General features: G+C 45.0%; 1 protein-coding gene across 2 annotated transcripts in view; it reads left to right on the forward strand.

The window, feature by feature from the left end:
• Positions 1-15,289, forward strand: part of Fbn2 (fibrillin 2) — a 189,210-nt gene that overhangs the window by 149,416 nt on the left and 24,505 nt on the right. For both annotated transcript variants that reach the window (XM_050120901.1, XM_050120902.1), the window contains exons 46-55: positions 998-1,114; positions 2,505-2,633; positions 3,098-3,217; positions 5,859-5,984; positions 6,635-6,787; positions 7,748-7,813; positions 8,087-8,212; positions 8,749-8,868; positions 9,861-9,983; positions 10,447-10,578. In XM_050120901.1, coding sequence (XP_049976858.1) covers positions 998-1,114; positions 2,505-2,633; positions 3,098-3,217; positions 5,859-5,984; positions 6,635-6,787; positions 7,748-7,813; positions 8,087-8,212; positions 8,749-8,868; positions 9,861-9,983; positions 10,447-10,578 — 1,212 coding nt within the window. The remainder of the gene's footprint in view (positions 1-997; positions 1,115-2,504; positions 2,634-3,097; positions 3,218-5,858; positions 5,985-6,634; positions 6,788-7,747; positions 7,814-8,086; positions 8,213-8,748; positions 8,869-9,860; positions 9,984-10,446; positions 10,579-15,289) is intronic.

Raw genomic sequence — 15,289 nt, forward strand, 5'->3', positions numbered from 1 at the left:
ATAAAACTTAACAAGAGCTGGTTTGTGAGTAGCATGTCCTCTCTGTGAAAAAGCCAGGGGGGTTTTGTGCGCCCACTCTATAGGGATCCCCTGGCGGGGTGAGTGTTAAAATCAGGTTTCTCTAGTCTGGAACCATTTCCTTCATGGAGTAGCTGTGCCACGAGCAGCATATGGGGAAAGCCTCGGTTTACCCACTGCACCCTGAGAGCACCTTCCCACCGTGGGCCGCCGCAGAATGACAAGAAATAAAAGTCTCTAACCTATGTCATAGGTTCTGGTCCCATATGCGTGGACTTTCTGGGAAGGCTTGCTTAGAGGAGACACAGGGGTCTCCTTCTATACGCAGAGAGTCTAATCTGCCACATACCCATTTTGTATTTATGACTCTGAAATTCATATGGGAACAACATGTCCTATATGAACAATTCTTTCACAATAAAGTCAGCTGAAGCCCAGGCCTCTCAGGCATAGCTCTCCTATGGAGCTGTGTCTGTTCCCTGGATAGTGGTCCTGCAGGCTGGCCTCCCAGCACAGGGTTTGTTGTCTGCTGTCACAGATGACCTTGCTAACTATTCCCACTGTGACTTTTAGAAAGTTCATGACTAAATTCTAAACAAACACCTCTTTGGATTTTATTACTTCCTTAAAGAGGCTGAACTTTTCATTGTTAAATTAAGATTTATCAATTCCTGACCAAGTGTTAATAATGCTTTAACATTTGCTAGGCGAGCCTGGTCCTTGCAACATCTCTGCCAATGATGTTTTCTACCCGTTGCCTCTGAGAATTGCACATACCCATAGATCAGACTGTTTTTTCTCTTCTGTCAGTTTGCAGTTTTGATTTGTTTCCCTGTTTTCACATTCTTACTTTCCTCAAACAACCACGGGTCCCCAGCACTGTGCTGGGGAGCATCTAAGTCACAAAGCGGCGGGGAGGTGAAAGAAAAGTGAAAGGGGAGTAGCTGGTTCTAACTAAACGTCGAGTTCTCCTTGGTAGATGTGGACGAGTGTGAGCGGCATCCGTGCGGAAACGGGACTTGCAAGAACACTGTTGGGTCGTACAACTGTCTGTGCTACCCTGGGTTTGAGCTCACTCACAACAACGATTGCCTCGGTAAGTCTTCCCTTTCGGTCGGTTCTGCCTTGGTGCTTTCAGAAGATAGGCAAAGCCGCTGAGCAATCTCTGGACACCTGCAGAGTTTTCCCGCAGGAGTTCCCAGGCCATGGGCTGTGTTGAGCCCTTCCTCACAAATCCAGTTTATCACAGAGGAAGATCATCGGGACACCCATGAATGGAACAGGACTGATTGAGAGTTTAGGGTCTTTGTCCCCTCTAGGTCAGATGGAAAGAGACCCTCAATTATTCTCAGGTTACTTCACGTGTTTTATAATGAGTTCATTTCTAATTTACACTCCAGCCCTGCAAACTCTCCATATCCATGTCCATGTCTGGAAATTTCCTTCCCCATCCGTTTCAAAGCCTGTATGCCTTTCCCAGTTTAAAACAAAAAAAAAAAATGTAGTGGGCAAGTTTTGAGATGGGTCCTCGGGGCACACCTGTGCTAAATACAGGATTTCAGTTTTTGCCACACACTGACATACCGACAGGACATGGGAATTGATGCTAGAGAGGTTCCCCCAGGGAAGCTGAGTAAATATAAAAGAAAGGGCAACACTTAGTTGTGTATCCACTGTGGGGTGCTTTTGGATGCAATACAATGTAGCTACATGAGCTGTGAGGGGAGCATTCAGGATGATGTCCACCATTGTAGGATCAGCACAGCTCAGCCCCACCACCACATCCCAGCTTCCTTTATCCTTCAGAATTCTGCAATTGTGAAAAGGATTTGCAGCTAGGTGGCTATTTTATCCAACTTCGCTTGGGTTCCTCTGTAGGTTCTGTAGTTCTCCTAGGAGACCCAAAAGTCCTGTCTGATGATGCTGTAACACAAAAGCAGTCTTCAGGAAACATGGGCAACGACTCACTCACTCCCTCGTAATCAGCCTGAGGCTTACCTGAAAGCCCAGCACCTGCCATCCTCCTTGCAAATGGTGCATTGTGGTCAGCAGCCCTGCACTTTTTAACAGAGCTGATTTCTGTGTTCAGTATGCTCCCTTCTTTGTCCTTTGAATAGGATCCTGTGGCCAGGTAAAGGATCTGTAAGTCATGCAGTCAAGTTGTATCCCATAGTCCCCTCTCCTCCGCCAAAAGAAATACTTTGCAATTGAAAAAAAAAAAATTGAAAGATTGGCCTTAAATTGTCAGACTTTACCTGTTTATAAATCTCCTAAGTTATCGCTCGTGTCCTTGAAAACCGCAGCGGCCCTGTGTGACCCTTGAGTGGTGCAGTCCTCAGAACGTGTGTCATTTTCCTTTTCTGTCACTGAAGCACAGTGTGGACCTTTGGAAAATGGGTTCCAGCAAATGTGTTTTCAGAGTTCAGCTAGGGAAACGGTTCTGTGCAGGCGCTCCCTCTGAGACCCTGGCCTCTCTCTGCTTACAGACGTAGACGAATGCAGCTCGTTTTTCGGGCAAGTGTGCAGAAACGGCCGGTGCTTCAATGAAATCGGCTCCTTCAAGTGTCTGTGCAATGAGGGTTATGAACTTACGCCAGACGGCAAAAACTGTATCGGTAAGATATGAAGCGGTCAATCATCTTGGTGGCGTTACGTTCTGTGAGACACTGTGAACCCCACAGTCTCACTCAGCTTGTCCACATTCCACCATCAAATGGCAGGACCACAGTGACCTGTGTCAGGGACATTTCGGTCTACGGTATTAACCACCAGTTGGGAATGTGTCACGGGGAGAGTTTTTATTGGGGACAGTGCCTGAGGCTATGTCTCAATAAAAGTACATGAAGAAACAAATCAAAAGAATTGGCAGCCTTCCTCATAGAAACCATCCATGATATGGGAGGAGCACATGGTATCTATCTTTGTCCATGGTGACCCAGCTGACTAATGGGCCCAGGTGGAGTCCGTGTGTTACCATCAAACACTGTCTACCATTTTAGCAAACAGAAAAGACCGTAATGATTGTCTCCTGTCCGGGTCACTTTTTTTTTTTTCTTCTTCTTCTTCTTTCTCTCTAAAGATACCAATGAGTGTGTGGCACTTCCTGGCTCTTGTTCTCCTGGGACCTGTCAGAATTTGGAGGGATCTTTCAGGTGCATCTGCCCCCCCGGATATGAAGTGAAAAGCGAGAGCTGCATTGGTGAGGCTTGATTTCATTCTGAGGTCACAGGTGTGCGGAAGAATAAGGCTTGGTAACGGTAAAGGCTGCGTGGGAACCTCAAACCCAGCCCCTGCGTGCCTGCTGGCCCCGGGAGTTGACCGTGCCTGCATCGATCTTACTGTAGCGTCAGAAATGGTTGTGTTGTACATTGTTGGCAGCGAGAACTTAAGAGATGCGGGCTTGCCGGGCGGTGGTGGCGCACGCCTTTAATCCCAGCACTCGGGAGGCAGAGGCAGGCAGATCTCTGTGAGTTCGAGACCAGCCTGGTCTACAAGAGCTAGTTCCAGGACAGGCTCTAAAACCACAGAGAAACCCTGTCTCGAAAAACCAAAAAAAAAAAAAAAAAAAAAAAAAAAAAGAGATGTGGGCTTGTTTTTATCAACAGAAATCTTAATACTATCAAGGGTTTTTTATTATCCTTCGTATCTGTGCCCTAGATGTCAATAGAGACTTCCGACTTCCTACTGAATTTTAAAAGTTTCTACCGTGTGATCTCTGACACGTGATCTTAGAGTAGTTATTAAAGGTGTCCAGGCTTCTGAAAATATGAACCAGAAAGCTTGATGGTTCTCCTGACATTTCCCCTCTTGGGAAGGCTACACTTACATAAAAATGGAAACTATCAATCCCTTTGTCATAGCAGATGGCTTCTACCGCAGCTCCCGGCACAGGAGGTCACTGCGCATCCTCGGAAGGCCTGGTAGACGCGATGAAGGCGACCTTTGTACAGCTCACCCCATCGCTTCTTATCACTTGTTCTTTCAGCATGATTGACATTCAGGAGCAGTGGCATCTAAGGGAGGCTTTGTGAGCATGAACGGGTTGCTGAGGTTATGTCTGACTTTAAGGTTTTCACTCTCTCAGATCCTAAAGATAAACACCTCTGTTGTTCATATTCAAGGCAGTTACAGAGCAAAATGGGCTGCTGATGTCATAGAACTGAAATCTGTTTCAGGCCGTATGATTAGACAATATCCCCCTCAGTCTTGTTGGTGTGCATAGTTTATTATAAGACTGATTCTTATCTTACTAGCCAAAATAATAGTAAACACAGATGAACCATCTGGATAAGAGTTTCTTGAAAGCCTAAGAATGTCTGCCATTTTTAAAAATTTTTGTTTTGGGGATATAGGAGAGGATTTTTCCATTTGTATATGTGTACATATGAATGAGTTCACAACAAAGTAGCAAAGAAAATCCATAGTCTATCAATTGCTTTCTTTAAAAGTATCCGTATTGGCTGCACAGTATATATGTGTTTATGTGGTATGTTTGGGGGGGGTCTATATGGGGAGTAATGCATGTGCCAAATATGTATGTGTAATGTACATGTGGTATGTGTGTATAGTGTATTAGTGTGTATGTTTGGTGTGTTATATGGGTAGTATGCACATGTGTGTGATGCACATGTATGTGCCATATGGGGGATGATGTATATGTATGTATGTGATATGTATTGAGCATGTATATGTGGTGGGGAGAAGTATATGTTGTGGTGTATGTGTGCATATGATGTAAGTGTGTGTGTGTGTGAGAGAGAGAGAGAGAGAGAGAGAGAGAGAGAGAGAGAGAGAGAGAGAGAGAGAGAGAGAGAGAGAGAGAGGTGTGGAGGGGATATATGTGTGTGGTGTATATATGTTGTATATGTCTGATTTGGGTAGATATATGTGTGTCTAGTATGTGTATGCATGGTGGGAGGTATATATGTGTTTCGTATGTATAAAGTATATTGTGTATGTGTATGGTGTATGTATACATGTATGTGCGTACAGATGTTATTCCCCTACAGGCCCATGTGGTGGCCAATCCGAGCTCTTCACATATTGTCTAGGGATTTAAGCGTGGGTCCTCCTGCTTGCACAGTGAGTGCTTCCACCCACTGAGCATCATTTTTGCTCTTCACATTCGATCTCATTCCGTCATGGTGTCCACTCCACCCTTGTGTGGAGAGATCCCGCATGCTAGAGCAGTTGGACGTAGAAATGCAGATGTCGCTGTGCACCGTAGCATCCTCGATAACCCTGTCTGTGGGAAGCACCTGCATCTGTGGTTCCGTTTACATGGCGTTCCATTTCCTGTGGCTTGCATGGCCTTTCTTTTGGTCACCCATATTCCTTGTGCAGCTAGTGTCTTTCTCTGAAGGCTGGAGAAGAGCTGTAGGATAACAGGGTGGCGACTGGATGTGGGTAGAAGGTACCAAGGAGCAGAGCAGGCAGGCTACACACTGAGTGTGTGTAGGAATTAAAAAGCCAGAAGTAGCCCTATTGGAGTCCCAAAAAGAGGCATTAGGGAGGGGGCCATGCGTAAACGCCAGCTGAGCACACTGTACCTGTGAGGCAGGTGAGTGGGTCACGTCAGGTAGGCAAGAAGAGCGCCCCCTAGTGATCAGGTGACAGGACCTGGAGGTAGACGTGGGAAGTTCTGGAATATGGCTGGCTGAAACTGGATATAATCTTTCGCTTTTAAGGCAATAACTTACTTTAAAAGAATAAATTAGCTATGTTCACAGTGTCATCTCTTAAACCTCCATTAATTAATGTCTGTTGCAGCATGGACAAGTAGATATTTTCAACTCTTGAACAGAACATTGATTGGATTAACAAACTCTTCTGTCCTGCAGATATAAATGAATGTGACGAAGACCCCAACATTTGCCTTTTTGGTTCCTGCACCAACACCCCCGGGGGCTTCCAATGCATCTGTCCCCCTGGCTTTGTCTTGTCTGATAATGGACGGAGGTGCTTCGGTAAGCTGTGGTGTGACTTCTCTGGCAGCGTGTCCCCTAGACGGTGTAAACGTGGACAGTGAAGCAGCGTGCTCAGGCTTTCTTACGATAAAATATTTGTCTATAAATATATAATACACAGTCTGCAGTTAGAGCACGGACTTCTCAAGAGTGTCTCTAATGGACAGTGTTCGAGCACTCTGTTAAGACCGTTAGTACCATGTTCAGACTTTATGCTAAAAGGAAAATCATCTTGGTTTGCCATTTTCATTTGGTTGCTGGCATGGGCTGTTATTTATCAGTACATGATTTGCCTCGGGCATCGTTTAACTTCCTGGATGTTAAATTGGTTGTTCTTGGACAGCCTTGATGTAAGAGTGAAGGAAAAAAAGGAGACTGTGGGAATATTTTCCCAACTAAGGCCGATTTTACAAATCCCTGAACACGTCGTAAAAGTATTTTAGATGCAATAACATTTTACATGCAGATCGATTTAAACTAGCAAATGAAAGTGAACCATGAAGAATGCCCAGGCCTGTCTCTTAACTACTGATCTAGCGTGTGCCTTGTGTCCAGCCCATGAGAAGTGTTCCCTCAGAACTAGTTGTATCCACATTGTTCCGTCTGTCCCACGAGCAGTGAGGAGCTGTGCTCTTTGCTTTCCTGACTAGATACTCGCCAGAGTTTCTGCTTCACCAACTTTGAAAACGGCAAGTGTTCTGTGCCCAAAGCCTTCAACACCACCAAGGCGAAGTGCTGCTGCAGTAAGATGCCAGGCGAGGGTTGGGGGGACCCGTGTGAGCTGTGCCCCAAAGACGATGAAGGTGAGAGTAACGACAGAGAGGACTCTGTTGTGACCATGTGCAGGGCGACATCGTACCTTCAGACAGGATTATCAGTGGTTCCGGAAGCGGCTACTTGGCAAGAGCACCACCAGCATCTCCACACAGCGTGCCCACTGACGTAGCCCGCTTACTTTTCCTTCCAATGTTAGCATTACTTGCATTCTGAAGACTGAACTGCAGAGGCAAGGGCAGAAGATGCCAGGGGAGGGTGGAAAGGAAACTCCACACGACTTCACAAGTCCCATATTGGGGTGTAGAAGTGTAGCTTGGTGATAGAGCATAGGCCTAACTCCTGCAAGGCTGGAGTTTTGTCCTTACCCCACCAAAAATGAATGCCCATTTAAGTAAAAACCTATGTTGCTGTAATATCATAAGCTGTGGTTCTCCAAATATTACGTAAATTTCTGAGATGTAACATCAGCACATTGGCCCCACGGCTTCCCATCAGCACCAGTGACTTGCAGAGTAATTCCCAGCAAGATCAATCTGTGGTGGGTTCTTAAGTCAGGGGTAGCTTCTGTGTGTAAAGGTCAGGGACAATTTTGGACTTCGTAGTGTTAGACAGACAGACCCAGAGTCCCCAGGTTGGTGGTACCATAGGAGGAACTCAGGTAGCCTTCTATGAGTATACTCAGTGTTGGGTTTAAAAATAAGCCATGACCAGGTGCAGTGGTGTGCGCCTTTACTCCCAGCATGTGGGAGACAGACAGCAGGTCAATCTCTGTGAGTACAAGACCGCCTGGTCTATGTAGCAAGTTTCAGACTCAGGCAGGGGGTGGGTGTGAGAGAAAGGAAAGAAGGAAGGAAGGAAGGAAGGAAGGAAGGAAGGAAGGAAGGAAGGAAGGAAGGAGAAAAAAACACTTGTTAAACATGGATGTACAGTGTTAACTAGTTCTTAACATGAAGCACTTTAGTGATGGAGGACCTGTTTCTCTGTAGTTGCATTCCAGGATCTGTGTCCATACGGCCACGGGACAGTCCCTAGTCTTCATGACACACGAGAAGGTGAGCTCTGTCACATTTTAACCTGGGTGGATTTTTCATTTGCTTCATAAATCATGCTAGTTTTAGTATGTCCTGTAGTGTATCATATTTAAAATATGTAGTAGTTTATGAATCATTTATCACATGCATGTATCATATGTGAAATGTCTGTTTCTCTAGTAAAAAGAAAAACAATATTTATGTACCATTCATGTTAGATATGTGTTTAGTAGATACAGCTACATTAGCACATCTTTTCTTATGAAGAAGTTCATGGGCAGTTTTATATTTTAGATGTCAATGAGTGTCTTGAGAGCCCAGGCATTTGCTCAAACGGGCAGTGTATCAACACCGATGGCTCTTTCCGTTGTGAGTGTCCAATGGGCTACAACCTGGATTACACTGGAGTCCGGTGTGTGGGTGAGTAGTGCCTCTGGTTGATGTACTGTGAATGCCCTGTTTTATTCTCCTGTTAGCCCAGGGACCCTCGGGGAGCCTTGGTGGTGGTAGTGGTAAGATTTAGAAAACCAAGATGACCTAATAGTAGAAACTTCACTTCTGCGTTTTCCCACACAGATTGATTCGTTTGAAGATCGAGTTTCCCAGTATCTCTGCCTTTAACCAAATATACAAACTCTTAAGGCCTTGAGATATAGTCCAATGATAGATTTGCCTTGCATGCACAAGGCCTGGGTTTGGTCCTTAAAGACATGAAAAACAAACAAGAAAAAAAAAACCCACTTCTTTTCATTGACAAAAGCCTAACTAGGAGAATTGTTCATTTGATGTTATGTCTTTGCCCACATCCTCTTGAAGCAGTGCACCTTGACCTCTGCACACATAAAGGCTGGTCAAGGCCAAGGGGGAGGCACTATGGCGGGGAGGGGGGTTCACTGTGCATTTTTCACATCCCTGAAATGTGTGCAAAATTCTGTACACCTTACATTGCCTTGCAGACACTGACGAGTGTTCTATCGGCAATCCCTGTGGGAATGGCACATGCACCAACGTGATTGGAAGTTTTGAATGCAATTGCAATGAAGGCTTTGAGCCGGGGCCCATGATGAACTGCGAAGGCAAGTCGTCCTGCCTTGAGATTGCGTTGTCTTCCTTTGATGTACAGAATGTGTTTTAGAAACTTATATCCATCCATAGCCGCTGTGTTATTCTGCTGTTTATACTCTCCACCAGTACATTGTCCATTGCCTCATCCAGCTCCCTCAGTCCCTGTTCTATGCATTTGTCTCCTGACAGCAGCCCGGGTGTGGCTGCGAGCTGGCATCTGTTATTTTCTCATTTCTTTAAGAGTTGGTTACATTTTCATGACTTTTCATTGTATCGGTTAACTTTTAATTTGTACTCTGAATACATTCTGGGCAGGGTTACACTCCTTTGAGGAATGTTGATGCTTTGATCTTAGAAGATTTGAGTTTTGTAGACCCAAAGGCAGCCTGGATTGGCCCGTGAAGGCTCAGATTTCAGTTCCACCCTTGGAACCTAGAAGCTAGATTCCTTGAGTTTTGTCCCATACGTGCATGGCACAGTCAACAGCCTAGGCTGCAAACGTGGAAAGGAAGAAAGTATAGCGCTTCTCTTTTCTGGCGCTCCTTAACCAGAATCTCATTCACCAGAATCTCATTCACTTTTTTTGAGACAGGGCCTCAAGGTCATGTACCCTGGATAAGATATTAATAAGTTGACATTTAACTCTCAGACTGCCCCTGCTCGGATGGTGGTCACCTGCAGGTTAGACTTGAAGAAGGGAAGAGACAGGGGGGACAGCCAACATAATTAATGTTAGTTTCTGCGAGTTCTCAGCTCTGAGTTTTTACACATCACTAAGACTCCAGGTAGCCTTTGGGGTTCTTCCAGCATATGGCTGTTAACTCACTGGAGGAGGAGTTGCCCATGTACTATCTTTTATATACCAGAAGTGAGAGTTTTATTACCTTGTTGCTTCCTATATGGTCTGCCAGCAAACCCACTAGTGTTTCTTTAAAGAGATGACTGGGAGTGGGGGATACAAGGAAGAGCCTCACACTGAGCATGCGCCTACTTCCTTAATCAGATATCAATGAGTGTGCCCAGAACCCACTGCTCTGCGCCTTCCGCTGCATGAACACTTTCGGGTCTTACGAGTGCACGTGCCCAGTTGGCTACGCCCTCAGGGAAGACCAAAAGATGTGTAAAGGTAAGACAAGAGCCGCAACTTGACTTGCCCCTTTGGGATGGATCGTACTTTGACCTTTGCCTTCGTCTGAGCAGTTTTCTCCCAGAGCTTTACAGAAAGAAGTGTGGCAGCTTTGCTATAGGTTTCCCCACCTAGATAACAGGACGTTTAAAAGCCTATGGATGGGGAGGCCTGGGCATCCCATCCTGCTGTTGTCGTACTCCAGGACTCTTAACTCGAGCAGAGGTCACCCTTCCCTGACTCACTGTAAGGACCAGTCCTGAGAGTGCTACACATCTGGACTAGAGCCAGCTGTTCGGGAGACTAGGATCCTTCCTCTGTCGCACCAAATGGTAGCACGATGAGGATCAGAGGACCAGAAATCATGACTGAAAATTACTTGCGTACAGCCCGCTAAACACGATGTGCTCTTGTTACTTTTTTTTTTCTCCTTTCGATACATATCTTAATAAATGTCTTCTAGATCTGGACGAATGTGCCGAAGGGCTGCACGACTGTGAATCTCGAGGCATGATGTGTAAGAATCTGATCGGCACCTTCATGTGTATCTGCCCCCCTGGCATGACGCGCAGGCCTGACGGAGAGGGCTGTGTAGGTAAGCCCCAAGGACAGTCTCTGCTTGAGCAGTGCTCTTGCTCCAAGCCAGAACTAACACAGCTCCCAGACGAGCTAAACATAAGCCAGCGCTTTTCCAGGTTATGCCAAGGCCCTCTCCATCTTCTCAGGGTCCAGGGCAGCACATGGGACTCTGGACCGTGCAGTGGTGGTCCACACAGCTGGGAATTATGGGCATTTGTTGTTCGTTAGCCTCTGTGAGTCTGAAACATCAAACACTGAAGTGTAGAAAACATCCGGGAAATACCTCTACTCGTGTAGAAAAATGAAAGCTTCGAGGTTACTGGTCCCACCTTTGCATCCTCCCGTGAATGAGAAGAGCAGTTCAGGGGCATCCAGCAGGCTTAGCACCTTGTCCGCCATGACTCGACTTGTCTGAGTTTCAGTGCATTCATGGTTAAAAAGGTAGGGGGTGGAGCTATGATTTCATGGCATGTGCCAGTCTTGCCTTGTGCGAGCATGTCCCAACTACCACAGTCATTCCCTGTGTCCTTCTTTCCTAAAGTGCTGTCTGCCACCGAGCCACCACAGCCACTGCAGCCACTGCAGGAGCTTTCTCCTCCCTAAGACCAGGGACTGTTTAACTTGGAACCCGCTACCCCCTTACTAACCTCCACTACCTAGGGACACGGAGGTATTTTTGGAGAAGCAACAATTATTAATACTTTCCTGTTTCTGCGAAAAGAATACCAAAGTAAAGAATAAGGTTTCTTAAAAATGAATCTACAGGCTGTTGTCTGCTTCTCAAAGCTGCACCAGACAGAGGCTGCAAATGGGCACGGGTGCCTTTAGGGGACAGAAATGTTATGAGACTGCATTGTGGTGACAGTTATGAGGCCTGTAATTGACCAAAAACCATTGGATCGTATGCTTACAAATTTTATGGCATGCAAATTGTACCTCAGTAAAGTTCATTTTAAAAATAAAAAAAAAAATGAAGCTTCCCCAGGGAAAGAAGTACAGGACATATAATATCGTGCTATTTGTACTAGCAAAAAATAAATGGACAAAACCACCAAAGTGTACATTATGAATACATAGATAAATCTGTTGTGGAATATTCATGCCAGAAAATACATAGCTGTTAAAATGAGTGTGATAAATGTATGTATATACTGATACAGAAGTAACCGTGAACATACGGAGTGAAGCCATATAAGATAACATGTCGTTTTATAGGAAATCTAAAGTGTTATGTTTTCTGTGGGCAGCACAAGCAAGCAAATGTGTAGGATAAGTTTTAAAAAAGAGAACTCGTGATTTGTAGCAGGAATTACCCACCCCACCCCACCCATAAAAAGGTATTTAAATTAAAGGCTTCTAATCTAGAGTGACTTCATCTAAAAATTTTGATCTTGGACAAAAGTTAATTCCTAGATCAGATATATAGTATAAATCTTAAAGATGCAGCACCCTGCTAAGTTCTGCGTGGAAACTGACTAACATGTTCGCTTCTGTCTGTCACTGAGACAGAATATGTGACATAGAGTATAAGAGAAAGCGGCACTTTGTCCATAGCTGTAGAGTCTAGTCCATGACCGAGAGAAAGCGGCGCTTTGTCTATAGCTGTAGAGTCTAGTCCATGACCGAGAGAAAACGGCACTGTGGTTCCTAGCTGTAGAGTCTAGTCCATGACCGAGAGAAAATGGTGCTTTGGTTCCTAGCTGTAGAGTCTAGTCCACGACCGAGAGAAAACGGTGCTTTGGTTCCTAGCTGTAGAGTCTAGTCCATGACCAAGAGAAAATGGTGCTTTGGTTCCTAGCTGTAGAGTCTAGTCCATGATCGAGAGAAAACGGTGCTGTGGTTCATAGCTATAGAGTCTAGTCCATGACTGAGGGCCCATGCTTTGAACTTAGGTCCAGGAATCACATCACAAGAGGAAAAGTACTCCTCCTGGTCACTGAAAGGCCAAAGAAATGAAGCAAGGGCTGGGGTCCCATGGTCCCCATAGGGGACAAGTCTGCAATGACCCTGGCACCCTCTTGTTATGTCCCCACCTCCCCAACGTTTCACCACCTCCTGCTAGTACCACAAGGTGGCAACCCTTTAGTAAGTCCGTCCTGAGGGGGCATGCAGTGTCCACACTGCAGCGTGCAGTGTCTTGTAACTAACAAACTTTATCTAATGAAAATTAAGGTTTGCGTTTGCTTGTTTTGATTTTAAGTCCTACGTTAAGAGATCAGTTACACCCCGGTCGTTTCAAAATCACTATTCATCCAAGACCTGTCAATTCAGGGAACTAACCTAGGCTCCTCAGTCAAAAGAGAAAGTTCCTCAAATCTAGCCCAGGGCAGAATCCTAACGCAGGGGAGGAAGGAAAGAACCATCCTGGTTACTGCACTTGAGACACTTTCTCTTTTGTTTTAAATCGGAATGTACGTGCTTAGTCTAATTTTGTCTGGCTAGAGTACTCAGAAATATGTTCGGCTTTATTTACATGGAACTTGTCCATTGTTTATAACTAGCAGACGCTCATTATGAAGCCGGTACATTTATCTGTCTGTTTCCTGGGGACAAAGGTAGACAGCAGGAGGAAACGTCTCATTAGAATTGTTACAGATGAACTGGGGTGTTGAAATAGGAGCGGCGGGGCTGCATCCCCAGCACCCCGGCCGCCTGCTAGCTTATGCCCGAAATAACAACACACAAACTGTATTTATTTAAAGACTGCTTGGCCCATTTCTATCTAGCCTCTTCTAGGCTAATTCTCACATATTAATTTAGCCCATTTCTCATAATGTGTGTAAGCATCCCAAGGTGCGCTTACCAGGAAGATTCTAGCCTAAGGCCATCCTGGGTCGGAGTTGCCTGGGAGAGCAGAGCCTGGCTTCTCTGCTCCAGAGAGCAGAGCTGTCGGGTCTGACCGCACTTCCTCTTTCTTCCAGAATTCTCTTCTGTTTACTCGACCCACCTATGTTCTAACCAATAAAATGGGCCAAGCCAGTTTCTTTATTAGCCAATGACCTTCCTCCATCATTTTCACTGGGGAGCTCCGAAAAGGGTTGAATTCTTCGTCCCTCATTTTCGTTATGGTGTGTGACTGGTGGTGGGAAGGATGACGTCTGTAGTCCTAGTATGGTATGATCTTGTTGTTGATGGGTAGCATTTTGTATCTGTCCTTTTTATTGTTAAAATACGCAATAAAAGATGTAAGCCCCAAGACCCCGCTTAGTGGCTCAAGCTTGTGATAACAGCACTTGGGACCATGTGTTCAAAGGCATCCTGGGCTATGGAGCAGGAAGCTGGTTTTGAGGTTTGTCAGGTACTCAGCTCTTCATTGCAGCACACTGGTAGTGGGAACATATGCAAAGCCTCTTTGGACCGCCACAAGAACACTGTGGGGGAAAACTTCATTTGATGCAGGCAGTATGATTTCATAACTGGAAATCCCAACAAATAACAAAATATTATAACAATTAAAAGTAGTTGCAGAATTTAGAATGGAAAATAAAGTCATTTGAAAATTGAGAAATGTACATGTGTGACCTCGGTGTCCAAAAAAAATTCTGGAAAAAAAAAAGTCAATTGTAATAAAAATATAAAACATGGCAAGCTAAGGATGTTATGCAGGACATGGGGGGGGGGGGGGACAAAAACTGTAAAATTAACCAGAGGTAGAAACTTGATTCTGAGTGCATTACAATCAAAGAATCATTTCTTGAACAAATCACAAATGCCAAAATCTAATAAATGGAAAAAAATATATACCAAGATCATTAGATTTGATTAAAAACGGACTCATAAGCATCTGAGATAGTAATTTAGGAGAAGGCAGTTTATTTTTCAAATGATGGGATAAAGGCACGTCCTTCTCAAGGTTGGGGATTTTGGAAATTAATGGGAAGAGGTGAGTGCTGGGCTGTCTGGACTTCAAGGAAGACCCAGTCACAACAGACTTTGAAGGCTGCCTTTGAACACTGGGAGGTGTCAGCCACCACACGGTGATAAGAGGCAGGCTCTCCTTCGGGCTTCAGCCAGCCAGCCAGCTCAGTTTTCAAGTTTGATTAGAAGATGAGGAACATGGTGAGTCAGAGACGTGGGAGTCGTGGGAGTCATTTTGTGGAGGCCAGGATCAACTCTGCAGTCTCTGGAAAGGCAGATAGCCTGGCACCAAGCTGTTTCGTTATTGACAGGCTTGTCTAGATGGGAAGATTCCCGGAGTCAAGGCCAAAAGCAGAGGGACAGAGCAGTCACTAGAGAGTGACTTCCTGAACTTTGTGTCTCAGACTGGAACGATCTTCTGACTCAGTACAGTGCCCCAGGGACAGAAAGCATGACAGATTCATTGAAGATGTTCATAAAGAAATATGTGAATTGAAACCATAAATTATGCCTGCTTTCCCCTAGGGACCTGCTAGGCTGCTTTTTCAGCAAATAAAGTTAAACTGCAGAAAACTAGTCAAGGCTGAACAATTTACCCAAAATTCAAGTCATGTGTACAGAGAAGGGAAAAGACAGGAAGATAAGAAATAAACTCAAGACAACGGGAAAGAGAAAATGATTTAGAAAAATCACTTCAATAATATGTGAGAAACGCTGTTAAATAAAGAACCAAAATGGTTTAAAACTAGTGAAATACAGGGGAAGAAGACAATATAACAATAATCTAGCCAAGCTCAGAGGAAATGCACCTGTCACAGGACTTTAAAATCACTTTGGAAGTCACAGAGTAGAAATGGGGGGGGGGGGCG

The sequence above is a fragment of the Alexandromys fortis genome, unplaced genomic scaffold (assembly GCF_014885135.2).
Source record: "Alexandromys fortis isolate MF-2015 unplaced genomic scaffold, M_Fortis_MF-2015_v1.1 scaffold_181, whole genome shotgun sequence".
NCBI classification, from domain to species: domain Eukaryota; kingdom Metazoa; phylum Chordata; class Mammalia; order Rodentia; family Cricetidae; genus Alexandromys; species Alexandromys fortis.